General features: G+C 37.0%; 1 protein-coding gene across 2 annotated transcripts in view; it reads left to right on the top strand.

Moving 5' to 3' along the window:
* Positions 1-20774, top strand: part of SPAG16 (sperm associated antigen 16) — a 373146-nt gene that overhangs the window by 16801 nt on the left and 335571 nt on the right. For both annotated transcript variants that reach the window (XM_077181042.1, XM_054636654.2), the window contains 4 exons: positions 3169-3276; positions 4512-4629; positions 6136-6205; positions 11037-11188. In XM_077181042.1, the coding sequence (XP_077037157.1) occupies positions 3169-3276; positions 4512-4629; positions 6136-6205; positions 11037-11188 (448 nt within the window). The remainder of the gene's footprint in view (positions 1-3168; positions 3277-4511; positions 4630-6135; positions 6206-11036; positions 11189-20774) is intronic.

Genomic DNA, 20774 nt, shown 5'->3' with positions numbered 1-20774 from the left:
ATGTTAAATTCTGCCTATCTGATGATATAAAATCTTTTGAATACCAGATATTTTTGTGTTTTCCTATGGCCAGACCCTGTCTGTTGCCTGTTTATTTAAACATATGCAGTCAGAAAAATGTTGTGTTGGGTAAGGTTGTGTTGGTCATGGGGACTGTGAGCTTTGATATTTAAAAGCTCTTTAAATGTTTAGGAATTTCTTATGTAGATGGAATCAAAGTTGTATCAAGCTTTTGCCTGAGCTATGTGGTTGAGTTCACAGCATCAGTTAGGAAGTGTAAACATTTGCAGGTTCCTTTCTTTCCTTTTTGTAAGCATGCTCACAAATGCACACCCAGCTTACAGCCAAAGTAATGGTCAAAATATAAAGTAATCCTGGAAGTCATATTTATTATTTTGGTTAGTGACATTAGCAATAAAATTCCCAGTTCAGCTCATGTTTCTGTACCAAAATCTAACTATTCCTGCACACATTTTGCTACTTACACCATGGAAAAAATAAAAGTGCACACTTCTTGTGTTGTGCATCATATTTAAATGTGGTGGTGTTCGCAGGGGTTTTAGGATGAGGGAAGTGAAGAGAATGTTGACTCCATGTTTCAGAAGGCTGATTTATTATTTTATTATATATATTATATTAAAACTATACTAAAAGAATAGAAGAAAGGATTTCATCAGAAGGCTAGCTAAGACTAGAAAAAGAATGATAACAAAGGCTTGTGACTGACTGAGACAGTCCGGACAGTTGGGCTGTGATTGGCCAGTAATTAGAAACAACCACGTGAGACCAGTCACAGATCCACCTGTTGCATTCCACAGCAGCAGATAACCATTGGTTACATTTTGTTTCTGAGGCCTCTCAGCTTCTCAGGAGAAAAAATCCCAAGGAAAGGATTTTTCATAAAACATGTCTGTGACATTTAAATGCAGCTGTTTAATTACATGGTGCATTTAAATATGGTGCATAACATATGCAATGTGGTGCACCTTTGCTGCTAAGTGCCATGTAAGCTAGATAGAGTAAAAGCCTGAAAGTCTTTATTTCAATTAAAATTTTAGAGCTACAACTTGCAGCATCTTGGGGAATGTAGTCCCATCTAAATTCAGTGGAATCAGGGCTTGTAACTTGCCTCTGAAAATCCCTACTTGGGTTTCTTGCACCCTGTCCTCTTTTGCTATTTTAACAGAAGTACTTGCTTGAGAGAAGTTTAAATGGAGAGACCTGCAGACTTTGACATGTATCTTCCCTAAAAAAATGGATATTGGCTTTTCTATGGCTGTAGCAGCATCTTTTATGCTCAGAACAAACCATCCGCTGAGCTCTGAAGGGGCAGAGTTTGCATTTAAGGTCTTTAAGGCAAGTCAGATTTTGAGCGCGATGTCGCGAGGGAGTTGTTTCCCAGAACTATCCTGAGACCACTGATTCATTTACCTCCCAAATGTTGGGAGAAGCCTGAACAGAATCATTAATGTGGGCTGGAGCTGCTGTGTTTGCAGCTCGTGGTGTGTATGCACACAGCAGGATGTGTGTGCCCTCCAGTGCCAGGGCAGCTTTCACCCAGAGCTGCTGCCATGAATTCACTGCTGCCATGAAAGGAAGGAAGGAGGAAATATGGTCACTTAACTTGGCAAGTTGAAGGGAAGATACGCTGAAAACAGAACGAATGTACACATCAAAGGAGAAGAGGAAGAAGAGACTTGGTATTTCACCACACAGTTGTATTGATCTGTGAAATAGAAATACTTTTAAAAACTAACATCTGAGCAAAGCAGTTTCCTTACAGCCAGAGGTTTGAAAGACTTTGCTATGTCAAATTTGGCTATGCTGTAACTTGTTATTTTCTTTAAAAATATAGCAATACTTCCCTATCCAGGTGATTATAAATGTCCTGGAGGTTACAGACTGGGGTGTCTGTGGTCCTGGCTTTGAGTTCTGGGCTGGCTGTGTGAGACAAAGGCCCAAAGCTTATTTACTCCTTGCAGTCAGTCCTCTAGAGGCAGAATGGGGAAATATGGAAATATCAAAGAGGAATCCTGTAAATATCAGGAAAAAGATTCAGTAAATTTATGGTTACTCAGGATAACTATGGGCTTTCCTTCAGCCTGTGCTACAAGCACCAATTCACACAGAAATGTACGTGTGTCACTGTGGTAGTTTGTATAGGTAACATACAGAGTGCTTGAATATACAGCAAATATCAATTATTTGTATTAGTAAATAATTTATATTTTAAATTATTAAATAAAATGCACTGACAGTTATGGATCTTCATCCTGGACCTCTGATTTTGGCATACTCAGTTTTGATTTTGGTTTTACCTAATTCTACAGCTCTGCTTGCAGAGGAAATGAGCTTTATTTCTGCAAGAAGCAAATATCTAATTTCAGTGCAAGTTAATTTCAAGCTTCCTTTGCAATTAAACAATTCATCTACTAATCTTTCCTGCCAAACCCATATCAGTAAAGGCAAGGAGAAAATGTACTGAATATATGCAGAGTATTTTCTTTTGAAGTTTATGGAGCAGAGCATCTCAGGCTGTCCCATGGCTGTGTGTAGAATGTGCTTAGAGAATAACAGGTTATCAGTATATTTACAATTAATTTTAAAACAGAGTCCTTTTGCTGCCTGCTCTCACATCCAGGGAACACCTGGGGACAGGTTACAAACATGATTGAAGAGAGCCTAAAACATTTTTGGCCCAACTTTTTCCAGAAGGCTCTCCAAATTAATATGCAAGGCAACAATACAAATGTGATGGAAATATTTTTTAAAAATCAGTATTTTCAGTCTATTATCAGTGTTATTGATACACTTTTACACAGAATTTTAAACAAGAGAATTGTTTTTAGTACCTCCACGAGACTCCTTGTGCTTAACATAAAGCTGACCTCAACTCTGAGATTTATAATGCCAGAATCCTTATGGATTCTGTGTGAAGGATCTGAGGGAAATGGGAGAGTACCCATGGATTTGAGCCTCAGCTGGCAGCAAAAAGACCTCAGCAGTACATATTCTCCAGCACAGGTTGTACTACCAAGATCTTCCAGCTTAGACAGAGTAGACATGTGCAGATGTGAAAATTAATTCCATATGTAGTCAGCATACCTTGATGCACTTCAGAGGAGAAGACTAACACTGCTGTCCTGCATTTTCTGTTTTTACACACAGTAAAGTAGAAGAGGCTCTCCTAAAAATGGAGAAAGAACGAGACTTCCATCGAATGCATCATAAGCGAGTGCTCCAGGAGAAAAACAGGCTGGTTTGTGACTTGAAAAGGTACAAAATCATTTTAGTTGCTATACAAGTAGCATTAAACATAATGTTTTGAATTGTTGCCTGATAATGAGGTAACACCAAGGAATCTGAGGTGAGTCTAGCTGCATTTTGGGATGTTCTGGTAAACAGCAGCTCCATATGACCATCGTGCCGCACAGATTGAAGAATTTCCAATGATTTATTTTTGGTGGATTTTCTCTGATGCAATATGCATTAATGAATACATAGTATTTCTAATAGTTGGAAATAAAATTTAGTTGGTTTTTTTTGTCATAAATAGGTGATGATTTCTGTTCAGAACTTTTGCCCATTTTAAGGCTAACTGGTATCGGACCAAATTCAGAACCTTTGCATTCCTGATTATCATAGTTGGCGTTTTCTGTCATCTTGAACTTTGAGTAATAAACTTGCTATGTTGCTTTGGTTGCAAATAAGCCCAAACCAGTCCATTGCTACTGAGTTATAATGATTTAATTTCTAAATAGGAGCTGGGTTAGAATCTTTTCTTTGCATGTGTTTGAAAATAACACGGGGGAGAGGGAGAAAATAACACTTACATCTGCATCTCCAGTCAGTTCCCTGAGTTTTACTGGGATTGTTATCCATCAGTGCATGCAATAGCAGCTGTTTTCTAGATCCCCACCTTTGGAATGCATGCATGCTGATGCAAGGGAGCACTCTGCACTGATTTCTCTCCTCTGTGACTCAGCATTTTGCAGGATGCAGTGGTTCTGGAGCTGGTGGTGTCACGTATTTCTTGTCTGAATCTTAGTTTGTCTGGAGAATTAAACTGCATAAATATTCACTGTGTAATGTATAGTGAAGAAAGAATCAGAATTCTATTATGACTGGTTTGTCCAGATGAGGATTTTATTTGGTAGTCAGATAACAGCTGTAGTTCTCTTCCACTGAAATACAATCCATCTGTAAGAAAACAAATTAGCCAAAATTAGTGTGCAGTGTGTGTATGAAGGATTAATAAAAGGACAAAATTGGATGGGTTGTTTTAAGATGTGACCAAACAAGCTGTGAATCCTCTAATTCATTCATCTGCTTTTTTTTCTCCTTTGTGGTATTGTAGTTGGTTAGTTACATACTAAACAGCTTTGCTGTCTCCTCTGTGTTGATCTTTTGGTAATTTGACTCATTTGTTTGGGGAGGGGAAAAGTTATGCAGATATAAATCTCTGATTTAACTCATCTGTGAGGAATAATTCTTCCTTGTCTTGCTCACAGGCTAAAGGCACATTATGCATCCTATGAACCAATGCTGAAGCAGATGTCAGAAAAATACCAGAATTCACTGACACAGAAAATGTTAACCAGTTTGGAGAGAGACAAAGCAATGGGGCAGGTAAAAATGTAGTGAATGCCACTTGCACAGCCATAAGGAGCTTCTGGTTTTTACTTTGGTAAAATACACAGGATATTTCTGGTAAAGCTTATGCAGTATTCTGAACAGAATATTTTGTGAGTTTCATGATTTGGTAAAATATTAGCAGTGCAAGTATGTGAAGCATGGTGCCACAGAGTCAGAGATGTCTGTGTGTGCTTGCTCAGTGCAGCTCTACATGAGCCAGCAGTGTGCAGCAGGTGTGATATTCCTGTGATATTCACACATATTCCCATGCTTCCATCTATGCCTTTGGAAGTAGCTTATTTTAACTTCCTTTATTGTTGTTATTTATTTTATTATTTTCCTAAATATACCCAGGAGTAACCTGCTAGTTTAGAAAAAAAATACATGAAGAGATCAGAGACATTTTTTCTGTCTTGAGTGGAATATTTAAACATTATTTTTTCTTCTCCAATCTTACCTGATGTATACAAGATATTCTGCCCCTTTGACAGGAAGCAGTATGAGCACAGGTAGGAGGGATAAGAGAAAATTACAGTGCATGTGTTTAAGGAAAGAAGTAGGGAAAAAAGAATAAAAAACCCTACCCAAATTATATTTTATATGGATATATTTTATACAATTATATTCCTGCAATTGTTTCAGCAGTAGCATCAATTATATGTGTGTAAAATGAAATAAATTTACCATGCTCACATCTTCTTCTGAGAGTCTTCATCTCTCATTTCCTCCTTTTCTCTGCCTCCAGTTTTTCTCTGGTCACCTCAGGGCTTACTTATAAAACAGTGAGGATGAGATGTTTGAAATTTCAATAAGGAAAAGAAAATGCCCTATAGAAAACGGAAGTTTATGCCTATATGGAGTTCTCTTGAATCAGGAGTACAAAACATGGAACAGTTCCAATGCCATGAAATTTTGGGGGCATATATATATTATATATATGTGCATATATATGTATATATATATTTACACACACACATACATGCACACACATATATACACACATATACATACATACAAACATACATATATATATGTGTGTGTGTGTGTGTGTGTAGGACCTCTGCAGTTATGAACTGTATTCATTCCAGAGCAATGAGTTTTTTGTAATGCATAACACCATATTTTGTGACATTTTGTTGTGATGAAGCTGTAAGTCCTATTGTGCCATTAAATTTGAGCTCAGCGCAGTGACAGCAGTTCTGAAAGTTGCTGGTGTAGTCAGAACCCTGGTATTCTGTATGTCTGCATTGTTTTAATAGAGTTGTAAAAGTGTTTTGACAGATTCTGGGTGGCTTGTGTTCTTTTGCGTTGTTGCTCTGGGTCTTTCCAAATCTTGAATTAGGAGTTATGTTCATAACTTAGAGACAGCAATCAAGCTTTAAAAATTATAGATGGAATTAATGAAGTACACCAGCATGAATTCTGTGTCTTGTGAGCAGACACTTCAAAACTAATGTTTTCATATTTCTTCCTCTTGTTCTTATCTCTTTTTCAAATTAGGTTACAGGTTTGCAGGCTGCGTTACACAGTTTAGAGTCTGGATATGCTAAGCAGATCTTTGAGACAAAAGGTAAAATATTTCCATCACCAGGCTCAGACTGGTTATGTTTGGTTGTTTGTTGTTTTTTTTTTGTTGATGTGAAGCATCTCAAAATACAGTGTCACAGTAAATCAAAGATACTTGCACTATGTTTTATCAGCTGACCTGGTGTTTGAGCAGCAGTTTTATCATTTGAATATTTTATTCTGAAGTGTGTTCACTAAGGAGAGTGGGACTGCTGAAGGCAATATGGAATATATGAGTAACTTGGAAGGACTTTGTCCTAGAAATCTATTTTGTGACTGATTTTGTTACTGTATCTGCTGATATTCCCTTTTTGTGTGTGTGCATGTGTTCTTTCCCAGTTCACCCTTCAGAAAGCATACACTGTGGTCTGGAAACATATTGGAAATGCTGGTATTATGAAATCCAGACTCTCATTTTTACAGAAGATTGCTAAGATGATACCTGCTGGAGTAGTATCTGTATGATACCACACTACTTCCCTGTGAAATTTTTGCATTATTTTTTTTAACTCCATCAGGAAAACCCTGGCACCTCTGCTTTCCTGAGTAAATGAAGCTCATGCTCTCACATGCTCTGACAGCATCTATCCCACTAATAATATTCAACCTATTTTTCAATTGCAGCTACATTGGATAGTAAGATAAGTTTCAAAGAAACCAGGTTGCTGAAATTCTCCTTAAAATAAGTGGGATGGTGCCAAAGGGAAGTGGTGAGCTCTGTCCTCTGACAACAGAGTATTCACATGTGAAGGGGATTTGGCACCTGCCTTAGTCATGAGTAGAACTCCCATCAGAGACAACTGTTTATTTGAAATTAGAGCCTACAAATACTATACAACTTCCAGGTGAAGAATATGTTCCAATTATGACAAATTCAGTATCTGTTTGTTTTGTGCTTTTGGGGGTTTTTTGTTGGTGTTTTTTTTCCCCTTGTGTGTTGAAGCCTCAACTTCCTTTGGTACTTGTGATATACCCCAGGTGAAAAGCCATTAAGTCACTCCAGCCTTTGACAATCAAGCTTCATTTTTTTTGTTTGTTTTTTGTTTGTTTTGTTGGGTTTTTGGTTTTGTTTGTTTGTTTTTGTTTTTAGTTGACTGAAGAGGCTAGGAAGCATTGCCTTCATTTCCTATTAAGATATACTCTGGCTTTCTAGTCAGAGTATATCCTTTATAGGATAAATAAAGGATCTATCCTTTATAGAGGATTTATAGTGTGGGATCTTCCCTGTGCTTGTTTTTACAGGGTGGATGGATCTGTCTCCTTTCTCCTTTTCATATTCAACATAATTTCATTTGTTGTTAGATTCTAAAAACGACTCTCTGGCTGTTCAGTCTTGTTTATTCTCTGGAAATCATGAGAGCACTTTGTAATACCAAGAAGTGACAAGCAAGGGAGCCATTTGATAAATAATTATATAAAAAAATCCCTTGTCAGTCTCCAACACAAATTAAGCTCATCAGCCACCCACATGCTTCTACAAGTCTTAATTTGCTTCATACCTTGGGTATCATAAATTAATCACTATTTCAATTCATTTTGGTTCAGTGCCTTGTCCTCTAATACTACATAATTTTATTGCCCTCTGTAGGTCATACTCATATCTCAGTGGGTAATATTGTCTCTTTAAAATACTTTCTACTGCCTCTTGAAAGGTAATCATATTCTTAGTTGTGAGAGAGTATAACCCTGAGAAACATGGATTTCTTGTGGATACTGGAGAAATGTTTGCTTAATTTTTCTCAAAATTCAGATTGCTGTTGGAGTTGGAAATCTGGGCTGTAAGGAGACTTCCAGCTGCACTTTTCATTCTTCTGTGCATTGGGATGTTTGGTTTAGAGGACAGTGCACACCCAGAGTGGCAGATGATCCTTGGCCAAGCTGAGCTGCCCCTCTTGGCAGGTGCTTTCTGCTTTCACTGCAGTGCAGAGACTGAAGGAAGGAGGAGGGCTCTGCCCAGCAGCAGGGGATTGCCCTTCACTGCTCCTCAGGCTGCATTTGTCCCACAGCCTGACTTGGCTGGGGAACACCTGGAATGCTGGCTTGGCTAGAGGGCACTGAGTGCCATTGAATTAGTTTTGGATTTGCTGAATGAGAGGTTCTGCACATCTGCTCCAAGAAAGCAGGAGAGGAACTTTTTACAAGGGCATGTAGTGGCAGGACAAGGGGGAATGGCTTCATGCTGAGAGATAATAGGTTTAAATGAGATATTAGGAAGAAATTCTTCCCTGTGAGGGTGGTGAAGCACAGGGTGCCCAGAGAAGCTGTGGCTGCCCCATCCCTGGAAGTGTCCAAGGCCAGGCTGGGTAGGGCTTGGAGGAAGCTGGGATGGTGGAAGGTGTCCCAGTCCATGGCAGAGGAGTGGAAGTGGGTGAGCTTGAAGGCACCTTGCAACCCAAACCATTCAGTGATTGTGGGTTTGGTTTTAGTTTGGGGCTACTTTTTTTCTCTCTGAGTCATATAGGGCAGAATAAAGAACAAAGGAGAACTTCTTAGTATTCACAGTGAGTTTGCATTGTAAATTTGTATCTGGCAGGTAGGCAGAAAAATTAACAGTACTTAATTTTAGGGCAACTATTCTTGACTTTATTACTCAGGCATTTGATGTGGGAGCTTTCATCCTGCTGCATTTCAAGCAATTGAAGATAGCATCCACAATACACAGCTTGTAATTTATTTACCAGCAGTTTTTGCTGTCTCACTGTCAGGCTGCTGTTCAGCTTTGTACAGAAATCCTTCAAGAGAAGAACATCTAATAATTTTTAAGACACCTAAAGAAACCTAATTCTTGCCTTGCTTGTTTCAAATTGATATGAAGGACATGTAGTAGTTGGAGAGGAACTAGTTAGCAATTGTTTTTAGGACTTTGTCATCCCATGGGCTGATTCTCTCTCTCTGATGCCCACTCAGAAATCAGCTCTGAAAAAAAATGGTGCTTTGAGTTCAGATTACTTTTTAAAAAGTAGTGGGTTTGCATTAAAAACTGGTTGTGTTTTAAATTCTACCTTCCTGATATGGTAGAAAGATCATACATAGAGGAATCTAATTATCAAAGTGAGAGAGCTGGTATTTTATTTAGGGTATTGGTGTATACTTACAGTGCTTGCAGTGCTTGCACTCTTCCTTACACATCAAAATACAGTGTTAAGTGATGCTCTGGAAAAAAAAAAACCCTTTTGCCTGCAGGAGTTTAGCAGTGTTGACTGTGGTTTGCTTATAAACCTAAGTGAACACTGCTATGGCAGCTGGTTCTAAACATGTTCTAAAACTGCTCCTTGCTCAGTACTCTTCTTGTATTTTCTAAAAACAACAGCTGCTTATTTATTACCCAATTATATTCAGAAGTTGAACTCAATGAGTTTCTTTACTCACGGTTGAATTAACTCATTGCTAAGACTGTTAACTGTGCTTTTCCTTTCCTTGATCTGATGCAATTGCAGTTAGAAGGTCATGCAAAAAGACATTTAAAATTAGCCTGGTTGTGCCCATTCCATGTGCAATGCAATTAGAATAGAAAATCTTTGAACCTAAGCTGTTGGAATCCAAATGCAACAGTTCTTTGGAACTCATTCTTTCTTTTTTTCATGGTTACTGACTTTTAAAACTCCAGAACTGTCAGAATACTGTTGCTTTATAGATATGTGTATCTCAAAAGGACCAACAAACCAAATAGTCTGTGAGCAGCCTGCTAGTGGATAGCAGTTACTAAGTGAGTAGAAGGTGTTAGACATACAAACCAATGTTGCTGTTTACTTTTCCTCAGAGAAAGTTATTATTCAGGGTATCTGTGACAGAAGCTTCAACTTTTAAAACACTGAGAATACATAAATACTAAAGTTTTTTTAATCCAGGAATAGTTCTTTCCACCAGTTCCAGTTGTACTCAGGTTGGATATACAGGAAAGTTTTGTGTTGCTTGATCTGCTTTTTTTGCCTCAAGAGTGGAGGGAGCATTTGGGTTTTTTTTTCTGCTTTAAGCCATCAGATGTGCATTTTGGTGTAAAGGTCTTAATAAAACCATTTTACAAGAGCAATCATTTAGAAATGTGTAATGTGAAGTACATTTATTTCAATCTGGATTTTAGCTTTATAAAGTGTTCTTTCAATCAGAGATTTTTTTCCAAAGAACTGGAGGGATGTAAGTGCCCCAATCCTGTTGGAAATCTGTATTTCATCCTTTTTCATGTATGCATGTACATCCAACAGAGCACTGCAACAAGGTACAGGTATCCCAAAGGGCTGTGTTTGGATTTGTGTGAGTTGTCAATGCAAAAGCTGTCAGAGAGCAGTGTCCTCTCTGCCAGGTCATGGCAGATGCCTTGTGCTGTACTCTTCATCCTATCCCTTCCAAACTCTGATGATTTAAAGCTGTGTTACCTGCTTAGGATTTCTTTGCTGAGTTACCTATTCATCAGGAACTCCTTGTTTGAAAGGTGGGTTGGCAGAAAGTGCAGGGAAACAAAAGGAATTGTGGGCTGTAAATCAGAATATTGCATTGGTGGTGGATAGGATGCAGTGAGCTGATGTTTTCTGTGTCTCTGAGGGATGTGAAAGAATGCATCCATTTCCCTGTGCTTCTCTGTGTACTGCAAGATTATTGCCTTTTTGGGGCCAAGTCTAGGCTACTCTTTAGATAAGATGAAATTATTTGTGCAGCAGAGATACACATAGCCCTGGAATACTTTATATGGATGGCACAGTAGCCTGAAATATCTGCATATTTCAAGTGGTGTTTCTTGGAGAATTTCACCTTTCTTGCTAATATAAAGCAAGGAGATAGCTTCCAGCAGAGTAAATAAAAAGCATTCTGATGATATTCTTGTTGGTTTTGTTTTATAGAAGGCTGTGAATGTACAAAGAAGAAAGAGTTTGAAGGTCCCACCCAGAAAGCTCTTAGGGAAACCAGGCAGAAAAAATTCCTGGTTGTTGCAAGCTCTTCTGGTGATCCAGATGAAGAGGGAGAGAAGAAGATGGGCAGGAGAGATCTAAAGGTACTGTGCTCTTTCCAGCTGTATCAGTTCTCTTTATACAGGTGAAAGACACCTGTCCAATGTGATTAAAAGAAATCCTGCTTAGCTGAAGTAAATAGGACAGGTAGGTAACAAGTTTAGGGTTTTTTTAATACAAGTTTCTATCACAATTAAATTTTCAAGGAATTACAGGAACTGATTAATTGAAGCTAGCAGTCTACATTTTGAGAATTCAATCCTAACAGAGGAGGAGCACTGGCTGTAATTGCTTCTTGCTCTGTTATATTTCTTTTGTAACTTGAGAAATCCTGATGTGTTCCATAATGCTTGCAAACTGTTCCAGCATTTCAGAATGTTCCAGCTGGGACTAAAGGGGACAATATCTGCAAGACTAAGGGCAAAAATCTGATAATTTCCTAATAGTCAGAGCTTCTAAATCTGAGTATGCCAGAGGTAGGTTACTGCTTCAGTTTGGAAGTTGTGCAAAATCAAAGCTAATTCCTGATTGAATAATTATTTTATTATGGAAAAGAATGTTTACTTTATTCCTATTGTTTTTTTTTTATTGAGGTTGCATTTTGGGACTACATAAAAATGCTTTTTATTTTTCCAAATTAGGGTAAACATTGTAATATCTAAAATTTCAGAAGCTCTCAAAACCGTTACACTGCTCTATTTTTGTTTGAGAACTACAATTAGAGTTTAAACTGTGAGGACAAGAGTTTTAGTTGATGATGATAAAGTCAGAAGCAGCCTCAGTCTTTCCCTGTCTCCACACAAATATGTCCATGGTAATTAATTTTTGCAGGTTTCTGTCTGTAATTAATTTTTGCAGGTTTTTGCAGGCTTTGCAAGAGCATTTCATCTGTTTCACTTTGGCAGTGCATCTCTCCACAAACAAACATACCGTTTTAGTTCTGTTTTCATTCTTTTTTCTGCTCCTGAGCCCTCAAATAAAAAAAAAATCTTTGTCTATCTGTACCTCTTCTGTTGCTTACTGAAACATTTTTCACCATGTCTAACAAATATTTCTCCATAGTGTCCCTGTTAGTATCTGAGGCATGTGCCAGTCAGTCCATCTCCACTTTCCCTGGTTTTCATGCAGTGGTGGAAAATTTCTGTGTTAGACTCTTAGAGGTACCTCCTCTCTTCATTCTGACTTGTGAACAGATACAATTTCATAATCCAAGAAGAAATCATTTGTGTGTTTCTGTTTCTGCTGAAGTCATCAGGATTTTTATGGAAAACTTCAGCGGAGTTATGTTTATAAAATAAACGTATAAATATAATAAAATATTTTTTCCCAAAATAAAAACTCTGCACAGGTAGTGTGCCTGTCTGACTCCTGTTCTTTGAAATTCATGAGCACAGTTAGTTGACTGGTTCTGGCAAGCATCTGTGTTTTTACAGATCTTATGTTTCCCAAAGGAGTCCCACCAGAGGCCCTGATGTCTTTATTTAATCAATGGATTGGAAAACTGGGCTAGTTCCAGAATTAAGGCATCAGAAAATATGGGCATGCTTGAATTTTCCATGGCTAAGCAATAGTTTAAAACTTTAGGTGTGAGATTAGCATCTCTTCCAAATGGAACAATAGTTCTTTTTCACTTCACATTTCCTGGATTTATTATTTCTAAATATTTCCTTTCCCCTAATAAAGGATTCCATCTTGGATAGTGCATGTGGATAACTGCTTAGTATGTAAGAACTAAATGACAGGGGGAATGATGAATGTCTAGAGTGCAAAGAGGTGAGTTAAAATTGTGTTTAAAACAGAAGAGACAGATCTCTGTCCTGTAGTGCACCTTTATTGAACTACAGTTCTAATCCAATATATTGAATTAAAACTGTGTGTTCTTATTCAAGTGTTTAGGTGTCTTAAGTATTTGTTCCCATCAAAAGGATGAGGTATAAAGGAGAGCCTTCCCTTCCTTAGGTGAATTTCTATGATACTTGGAATCAAGCTTGTGTGGTGTCTCATCTCCTCTGACCTATATCAAAAAATCTTTTAAGTTCTGCTGTGTGTCATGTAACTTAGATTCTTTCTTAAAATGATTCAACGTGAATGAACATGAAAAGTGTTCCATAAGTCATTTAAATGTTTTATTGGGAAGGATGAAATTGATTTATACTTATTGAGATTATGATTCATTTAAATTCTCTTTATACCATAAAGGAACTAGGAGTCAGAGCATTAATTTGGTCAGTTTCATGGAGGTTGGTGAGGAATATATAGAAGAAATAAATGTAATTGAAATCCTGCATTTGCATATGCATTTACAAAAAACAGAGAAAAAGAGAACAGAAGATGTGGAAAATCTAGGTAAAATTCACTGTATAGTATTGTCAAACCTGCTTCAGTAAATGTGAGTGAGCTTTTAAAGCTTACAAAACTTTAGAGTGAACATGTTTTCCAATTTTTAAATTCAGGCACTTGGATTATATCCCATTCAGTAAAAAGCCACTATATTGTCATGAGATTGTATCCTTGAGACAAAATTATAAATGTTTGTATTACCTGTACTGTTACATTGCAGTGAACTATGGTGATGGAAATGATTTAACATCTCTTCTGTGTCTGGTAGCTAAATAGTGATCTAACAAATGCCTGTGCTTTTAAGTAGATGCAAATATGAGTCATAGCTGGGCTAGAACATTTACTTCAAGGACAGACATATATTGTGTTACTGCAATATCCTGTAAAAGCTGGCATGTCATTTAAAACACAGAGTCCCTTTGATGTGAAGTTTATCACTGAAACAGTAAGTGGAAAAGCAACAGGATTTTTTTCTAAGAGAATGCATTATCCTGATTTTACAATCTTTGTTATGAGACTGAAATAAATTGTAGTAACAGACAATTAGTCTAAACTATTTACATATCTGGCCCTTAATAAGCCAGTATCAATAGTAGAAGTAGTTGTAGATTAAGAATGTGCATGGAGTACTACTTTAAACATTTAAATTAATTAAAATGCACTCACAGGTCATTAAAATTGTAGAGAACCTTTGATAATGTGAATTTCATTAAGCTCTTGAAAACTTTCCTATTTTTATTCTCTCAGGTTCCTTTCAGAGTACATTCTATGTTTGATTGCTTTTAAAAGTAATCTTAGCAGGACAATTGCAAATTCTTTATGTTCATTAAATTATATTTCTACATGTATTACAACCCAATTTAATTTTCTCAAGTTTTACTTGCTGTAAAACTTTATCTAAAGGTGTGTTGGACATTTCTGGAGTTGAGGAATTATCTGTTTCTGTAGAACAGGTTTTGCAATTATGGCCATTGTGTATATTAACAATAGAGAAGTAAAATCCAGGGATCATACAGATACGGCTTTTGTAATTAATGGGACTTTGGGTTAAAATATCAAATGGATACATGTATTACATTGAGGTTTCTCCACAGTTCTATGGAAAAAAGAATATAACATTCACAAGAACTGCTGTTCCTGTGCCCTCAAGTAGAAGGGGAGATGAAACCAAGTGACTACTTAATCAGATTATTGAGTTTGAATATAAATTAGCACAGGTGTATTGGGGACAGAATTGGAAAGATGGTCCCACAGTAGTTAGGAAGCATCATAAATGAAACAGACAATCACTTTGTGTTTGTAATAATGTGGCTAAGAAAGCACTGATTTGATATTCAGAAGAGAGGAAGTGACTGACAGATAATAGTGGGAATGCTTATTTCTACAGCCCTTCCCTGGGATAATAAAACTGCAGATATGGAGCTAAGAAAATTGATACAAGTTACCCAAATATAAGACTGCAGCCTAGAGAAAGCAAAAGAAAATATAATGTCTGTATCTCAAATGAGATAAAATTAAAAGCTAAGAAATCATAGACTGGACACTATTACTTACATTCCTAAGGAAGTTGGCAGTGTATAACTGAAATTTTACTCAATATCTTCAAGAAAACAGGGAAAGAATTAACTGGGGAAATGGGTATGCAAGAAAAATGGTTTAAATCCAGTCTGTATTGCATCCATGAAAGGATAAGAGGTACCATGGATAACATACAAGAGCACTTAGCTTTTAAAAAGGCTTTGGATACTGTCTCACAGATTAATTCCTGTGAACAACTGTGGAAATTTGGCCTGACAATTTTTACAATTTTTTTTTTAATTAATGGAAAATAGATTAGGAACATGCAGATATACTGAGGAGGCTTTTTTTGCAGGGCTATATTGTCCTTAATGGTCTGGAAAATGGAACAGAAAATAAGCTGACAGAATTTGCAGACCAAGTGGCCTGGGTTTGGTGGGGCTGGAACAGCAAGTGCAGCTGAGGACAGGAGTGAAATTCCAAAGCTGACCTCTTGGAGAACTGATCCAAAGAAATAACAGTGTAAGAAGAGGTACAAAGCTCTGCCTTTAAAAAATAATCCAATGTACAAATAGAGATCAAGAAGATTAGAAAGAGTTGATCATTGGCTTTTCATTAGAGTAGGCTCTAGGGTATGATGTGTAAAACAGGCTTAGCATGAGTTGAAAACCACATAATATTTTGGAATAGCTGAACACTGTGCTGCAGTGTAAACCAGGAATATGGCCTGGAGCATGTGGAATACTCCTCCTGCTAATTTCACATGGCATGTGGCTTTGGCTGCAGTTTTCTGTGCAGTCTGATCACAGCTCTTCAGGAGACAAGTGGAGCATCTATACCAGAGCAGTAAGAATGATTAGAAGTCTATGAAACTGTCAAGGAAAGGGTAAAAAGTGAAATTGGGTAGTCTACAGAAAAGAACCCTAAGGGGAAACAGGATGCATCCATAAAACAGAAAAGAATTCTGTTTAAAAACATCAGAAATAAAGCCAAAAGCAAATCCAAAATTACAAACCAACTTGTTAGAACAAGTAGTAATAAAGTAGAAATTCAATAAGAGTCATTCAGAGTACAGTGGGTGTTAAGCAGCAAAGAAAATGTATATCCTTAGAATATGATGCCTCTTTCCTTCTACTTACAGAATTAATGTTCTGTGACTCAAATGTATAGAGTATGATCCAGGATTAACTGGGTGTAATCTAAAATGTGTCCTTTAGTTGGTTTTGATGGAATTTAATTTAAAAGAATTACGTATTTTGTTAGGCAAGTCTGTATTTTTAAGAAAAATACTTTTGCTATGGACTTGAAAATGGTAAAAAGAAAGCTGCTTTTTAGGTGACATTCATGCTTTTAAAAAGAGTTGTCTATTGTATTCTGTAATGTAATAGATAATGTAATGATGGTTTTAGTTTTAGGACTTGCTCAAATGCCTTTAAAGATGTTGGAGCTACATGGAGAAAATGAGAAAATGCTTCAGAATGTTAGCTACAAATAAAACTATAGAGGAAATAGTCATTCAGTTGCAAGACCAAATTATAAAGACAACTTAATATAGAATTTTTCATCCACCTTTGCAGCTTTGTTAAATGGAGACATCCAATGCCTTGCATTTTTAGTAGTAAAACTGATTCTTTAAGCCATTGGTACTTGATGAAAATACCTCACAGAGCATCCAAAGGGTTTTCTTTGTGCTGAAAAACAAAGCTTGTTTTGAGTCACTGCATGCTGCCAACTAACAGGCCCCAAGATGGAGAACCAACATAGAAAGTTGTTGGGATGTAAGCTGCATTTGTTTCTAATTCTAATTGCACATAGGTTTTGTATATTCATATATTTCTTTCTGTATTTAGTGTCAATAATGACAGATTTTAGAACTGAGACTGTGAATCTCACTCTTGCTATAATCACTTGCAAAAACTGCTGATAAATAGTAAAATTACTGGTTTTTGTATGCAGATCTCCTAAAAGAGGGATGTACTGAAAGTGTATTTAATTGAAGAAAAAACCTTTGAGTTCTCTTTGCAGAGAAGATGGAGCAGATATAAAAAAAGCCATAAAGATTTTCAAACGTTTGGTTTTCTTTGCTTTTACAAATTGCTGCTGTCTTCTTCAGGACGGACAGATGGAGAGAGTTAGGAATTGTGAGGTGCAGGAGGGTTTCCTTTATCCCTCAGAGTTTCTGCAGCACTTGCCCTCATTCAGGCTGGGCTATAGGATGGGATTTGACTTTGCCTGAGTTCAGAGAGAACTTTGCAGAGGCACCAGAAGCTCCCTACAGAACCCCCAGAGCAGGAGGTGGGATAGTGCTTGCACAGCTGCTGCTCACGTCTGCTCCGTTGGCCTTTGAGACCATAATTGAGCAATTTCATTAACTCAGGACCAACACTTTGTTTTCCCTTTAATTAAAGTGTCAAGACCTTAACATTTCTCTTGGAAACCAGGTGGGAGTTGTGGGGGGAAGAGGAGGAGAATGGTTTAGTTGTGCTTGTTTGTTCACTGACAGGTGTTCAGTGCTTACAGCCCTGAAGGGAATTCTGCCAGTACAACGTCTCTAACTGTGCAATTCCAGGGCTCTTTGGAATGTTCAGCTGCTGCCAAGATCCCCATTTCTTTCAAGGAAGCAGAGGCACTAACTAGCAGAATGTGTAGAATGCACTACACGTGATATAAATAGTGTTGGGTACCTCAGTTACAATGTTGGTGCAAATTTCATTTCACTTGAAAAATGTCCATAGTTTTAGGAAGTGATTTTTCTTGTGTGAGACAAAGAAAAAAAATCTAAATTCCATGAAGGTCTATTTCCAATTATAATTCGTCTATTTTTTTTTCCCAAGGTCTGTTTCATAATGAAAAGTTGGTGATGTAGGAGTTGGGAAGAGTTGTGTTAGTTGGGAAGACTTTGGAGTTGGGAAATCTGTGTTAGTTGGGAAGAGTTTGGAAACTCTTTATACTAAGTTTTAATTTTTAAAACAGTGATTTGCTTGCTGTTTTTGGGTATTGATAAAACACATAGAAGTATTAGTTGTAATTGATACACAACTGCAAGTCAAAATGTTCAAAATGGTAATTGTATTTGAACTGGGTAAATAATCACCACTATTTTTAAAGGAGTATTCCAGAAGTATTTGCAGTCTGTTGTTCAGCGGTTAACTGTAGCTTGGTACTCAGGGATGTGGCTAAAAAGGCAATATATGAACTACTGCTTGATATACTTAACAAAAAAAGGAGATTAAATGAGGCCAAACTTATTACTAATTAGGTTTTTTTTTTTTGGTTTTGTTTTTTGTTTTCCATTTTAATGTAGTTCAGCTAAAGTTATTAATGGATAAAACTAGATCCCTTTCAAATTAGTGAAATGTGATTGAAATATGAAGTGCTCAGACCCCCAAAATCTGGAGGGGAAGGCTCAGGTGCTGACTGTGGTATTTGTATTTTAAATTAACTATTCTGCAGTAAGTTATGGATTTTGGTGTTTCAATCTTTTTTTCCAATATTTAAACAAAGCTTTTGCATATGTCAACATCACTTTAAGGAAAATGAAATTCAACATTAGCATTTAGTTTTCATGGTAACAAATCTCTAACATACCCTAAGAGCTCTGGCACTGCTCACAGTGTTCAGGGTTGTTTGTCTTGTATATTCAAACAGCACTTCTGGGAGTGGAAAGTTAAATCTTAATTGTTTCTGTTTGAATATAATGAAATGAAATAAAATACTAAGTCTTTAGTCCAAACAGCTTATGAATTAATAATCAGAGCGTTTCCTCCAGAAAATGTGACACTGTTTCATTGCAGTGTCACATACTATGAGGATAATGTTAATGGGTCACAGGCCTCTTTGTAATTGGATTTCCAGTTTGAATCCAGGCTTGACAGGTTTGATCATGATTAAAACTAGTTGTTGTATAATCATGGATCAGTTGATCTTACCTGCTCTTACATTCAGTAAGCAAAGGGCAACCTCTATCAGCAGGGAGGCTGAGGCTGGGCAGATTTGTGCTGGAACCCAGCCTGGAATGATGTCTGTACAGGTGGGCTTTTACACCAGAGGAGCAGAAATAATTCATGTGATGCTCAGACAACAAAGGTAATTCAGATTTGTTTCCACTACTTGGAAGCACTTTGTAAAGCACAACTGCTAAACAGTTTTGTGGACACCTTAGGAATATTCTCATATTCAAATTTGTTTTTTCAGAAGTGTAGTTTAAGATCTCACTGTGGAGTTTGTCCATGATCTCTGAGCTTGGGGGCTAAAAAGCAAAATGAGTCAAGTGGTTTCACAGCTCATTCAGAAGAATGATTTTTCTCCTGTTACCTTTCTGAAGTCCTCTCTCTGTCACTGTGATATTTTATGAAAAATCTCTTCACCGGGATTTCTTCTCCTGGGAATCTGGGAAGCTTCAGCTTCTCCATGTTTTGCTGCTTTGGAATGTGATTTGGAGAATTGTTTATCCAGCATGTGAATTGCTTTAATTTAATGACCAATCATGGTCTAGCTGTCGAGCCTCTGAGTTGTCACGGGTTTTTCGTTATCATTCTTGCTAAGCCTTCTGATGTCTCCTTTCTCTTTCTTTAGTATAGTTTTAGTATAGCATTTCTTTTAATATAATATCATAAAATAATAAATCAGCCTTCTGAGAACTTGGAGTCAAATTCTCATCTCTCACCTCATCCTGGGGATCCTCACAACACCACAACACTCTCTCCTCCCTAGCAGCTCCCTTTCTCTTTCCTACCCTTGCTCTTTGTAAATTCTCTAAATCCTTTCAGTTAAGGTGCTGAATGACAAAGTTAGAACACACAAGTTTGACAGCTTGGTTACAGAATTCTGTAACTCAAAACCAAGGCCACACCATGCTGATGTGACAGCAGAACACCAGATCCTCAGTGCACAGTTTCAGTTTGCATTTCTTTTGTATGTTTTACACCATAGCTCTGTATTTATTGTTCCCAAGTTTTTACCTTGTGTATATATAGTTCAAATAATGTGCTATATACTGCAAATTAACCAAAGCAGATCAGGCAGTCAGACATTTATAATTTACTAGAAATCAGAAGCTGTTTCTATTTTTGCAGGAATCCTTCACTCTCTGTACAAAGCAGATCTCCCTCATGGTTCTGTAGCACCTGCAAAGAATTTGTTCTCTTGAAGCAGTACAGGAAAAACTGAGATTTGCTGTGATGGGAATCTCTCAAGAGTTCATTCCCACAAAAAAAAAAGAGATAAACAAGAAAAAAATTACTATGCAAAATCACAGTTCATAGTATTTTAAAAATCTGTACTCATTAAAAATATTTCGCTTAACAGTGGTACTTGTTAATGTGAAAATGTCTACACTGAATTTCCACACTTCTGGTGTGTAATAATTATAATTTTTTAAAATTCTATTTAGATTTCTTAACTCTTGTAGCTAATTTAGGAACAATGCATATAGTTGTGACATGTCTCAGTCTGGAAAGGATGTGAGCAATAGTAGAGGAATTCACAGGCCTCCTTCACGCTTGGTGTAGAAATTGTTCTGTGCTACAAAATGTAAATACCCTGGCCTGAACCCAGCAGACAAATAATCAAATAGTCATGGTAATGTAATACTTAAGAATGCCCCAATTGTATTTTGATATAGATCACAGGGTTGGTTAATACGAAGATACTGTCCTTTGTTTTTCAATATTGAAAATGAGAAAAATAGTAATGAAGATAGAGATGAAATAGGAGATAGCTTTACTTTTAATAAGTATCTTTTGAGAGAGGAATTTTCATTTTGAGTATATT

Source organism: Agelaius phoeniceus, chromosome 7 (assembly GCF_051311805.1).
Source record: "Agelaius phoeniceus isolate bAgePho1 chromosome 7, bAgePho1.hap1, whole genome shotgun sequence".
Taxonomy (NCBI): domain Eukaryota; kingdom Metazoa; phylum Chordata; class Aves; order Passeriformes; family Icteridae; genus Agelaius; species Agelaius phoeniceus.
The sequence above is the reverse complement of the archived record's forward strand: the minus strand, read 5'-3'. Positions and strand labels throughout refer to the sequence as shown.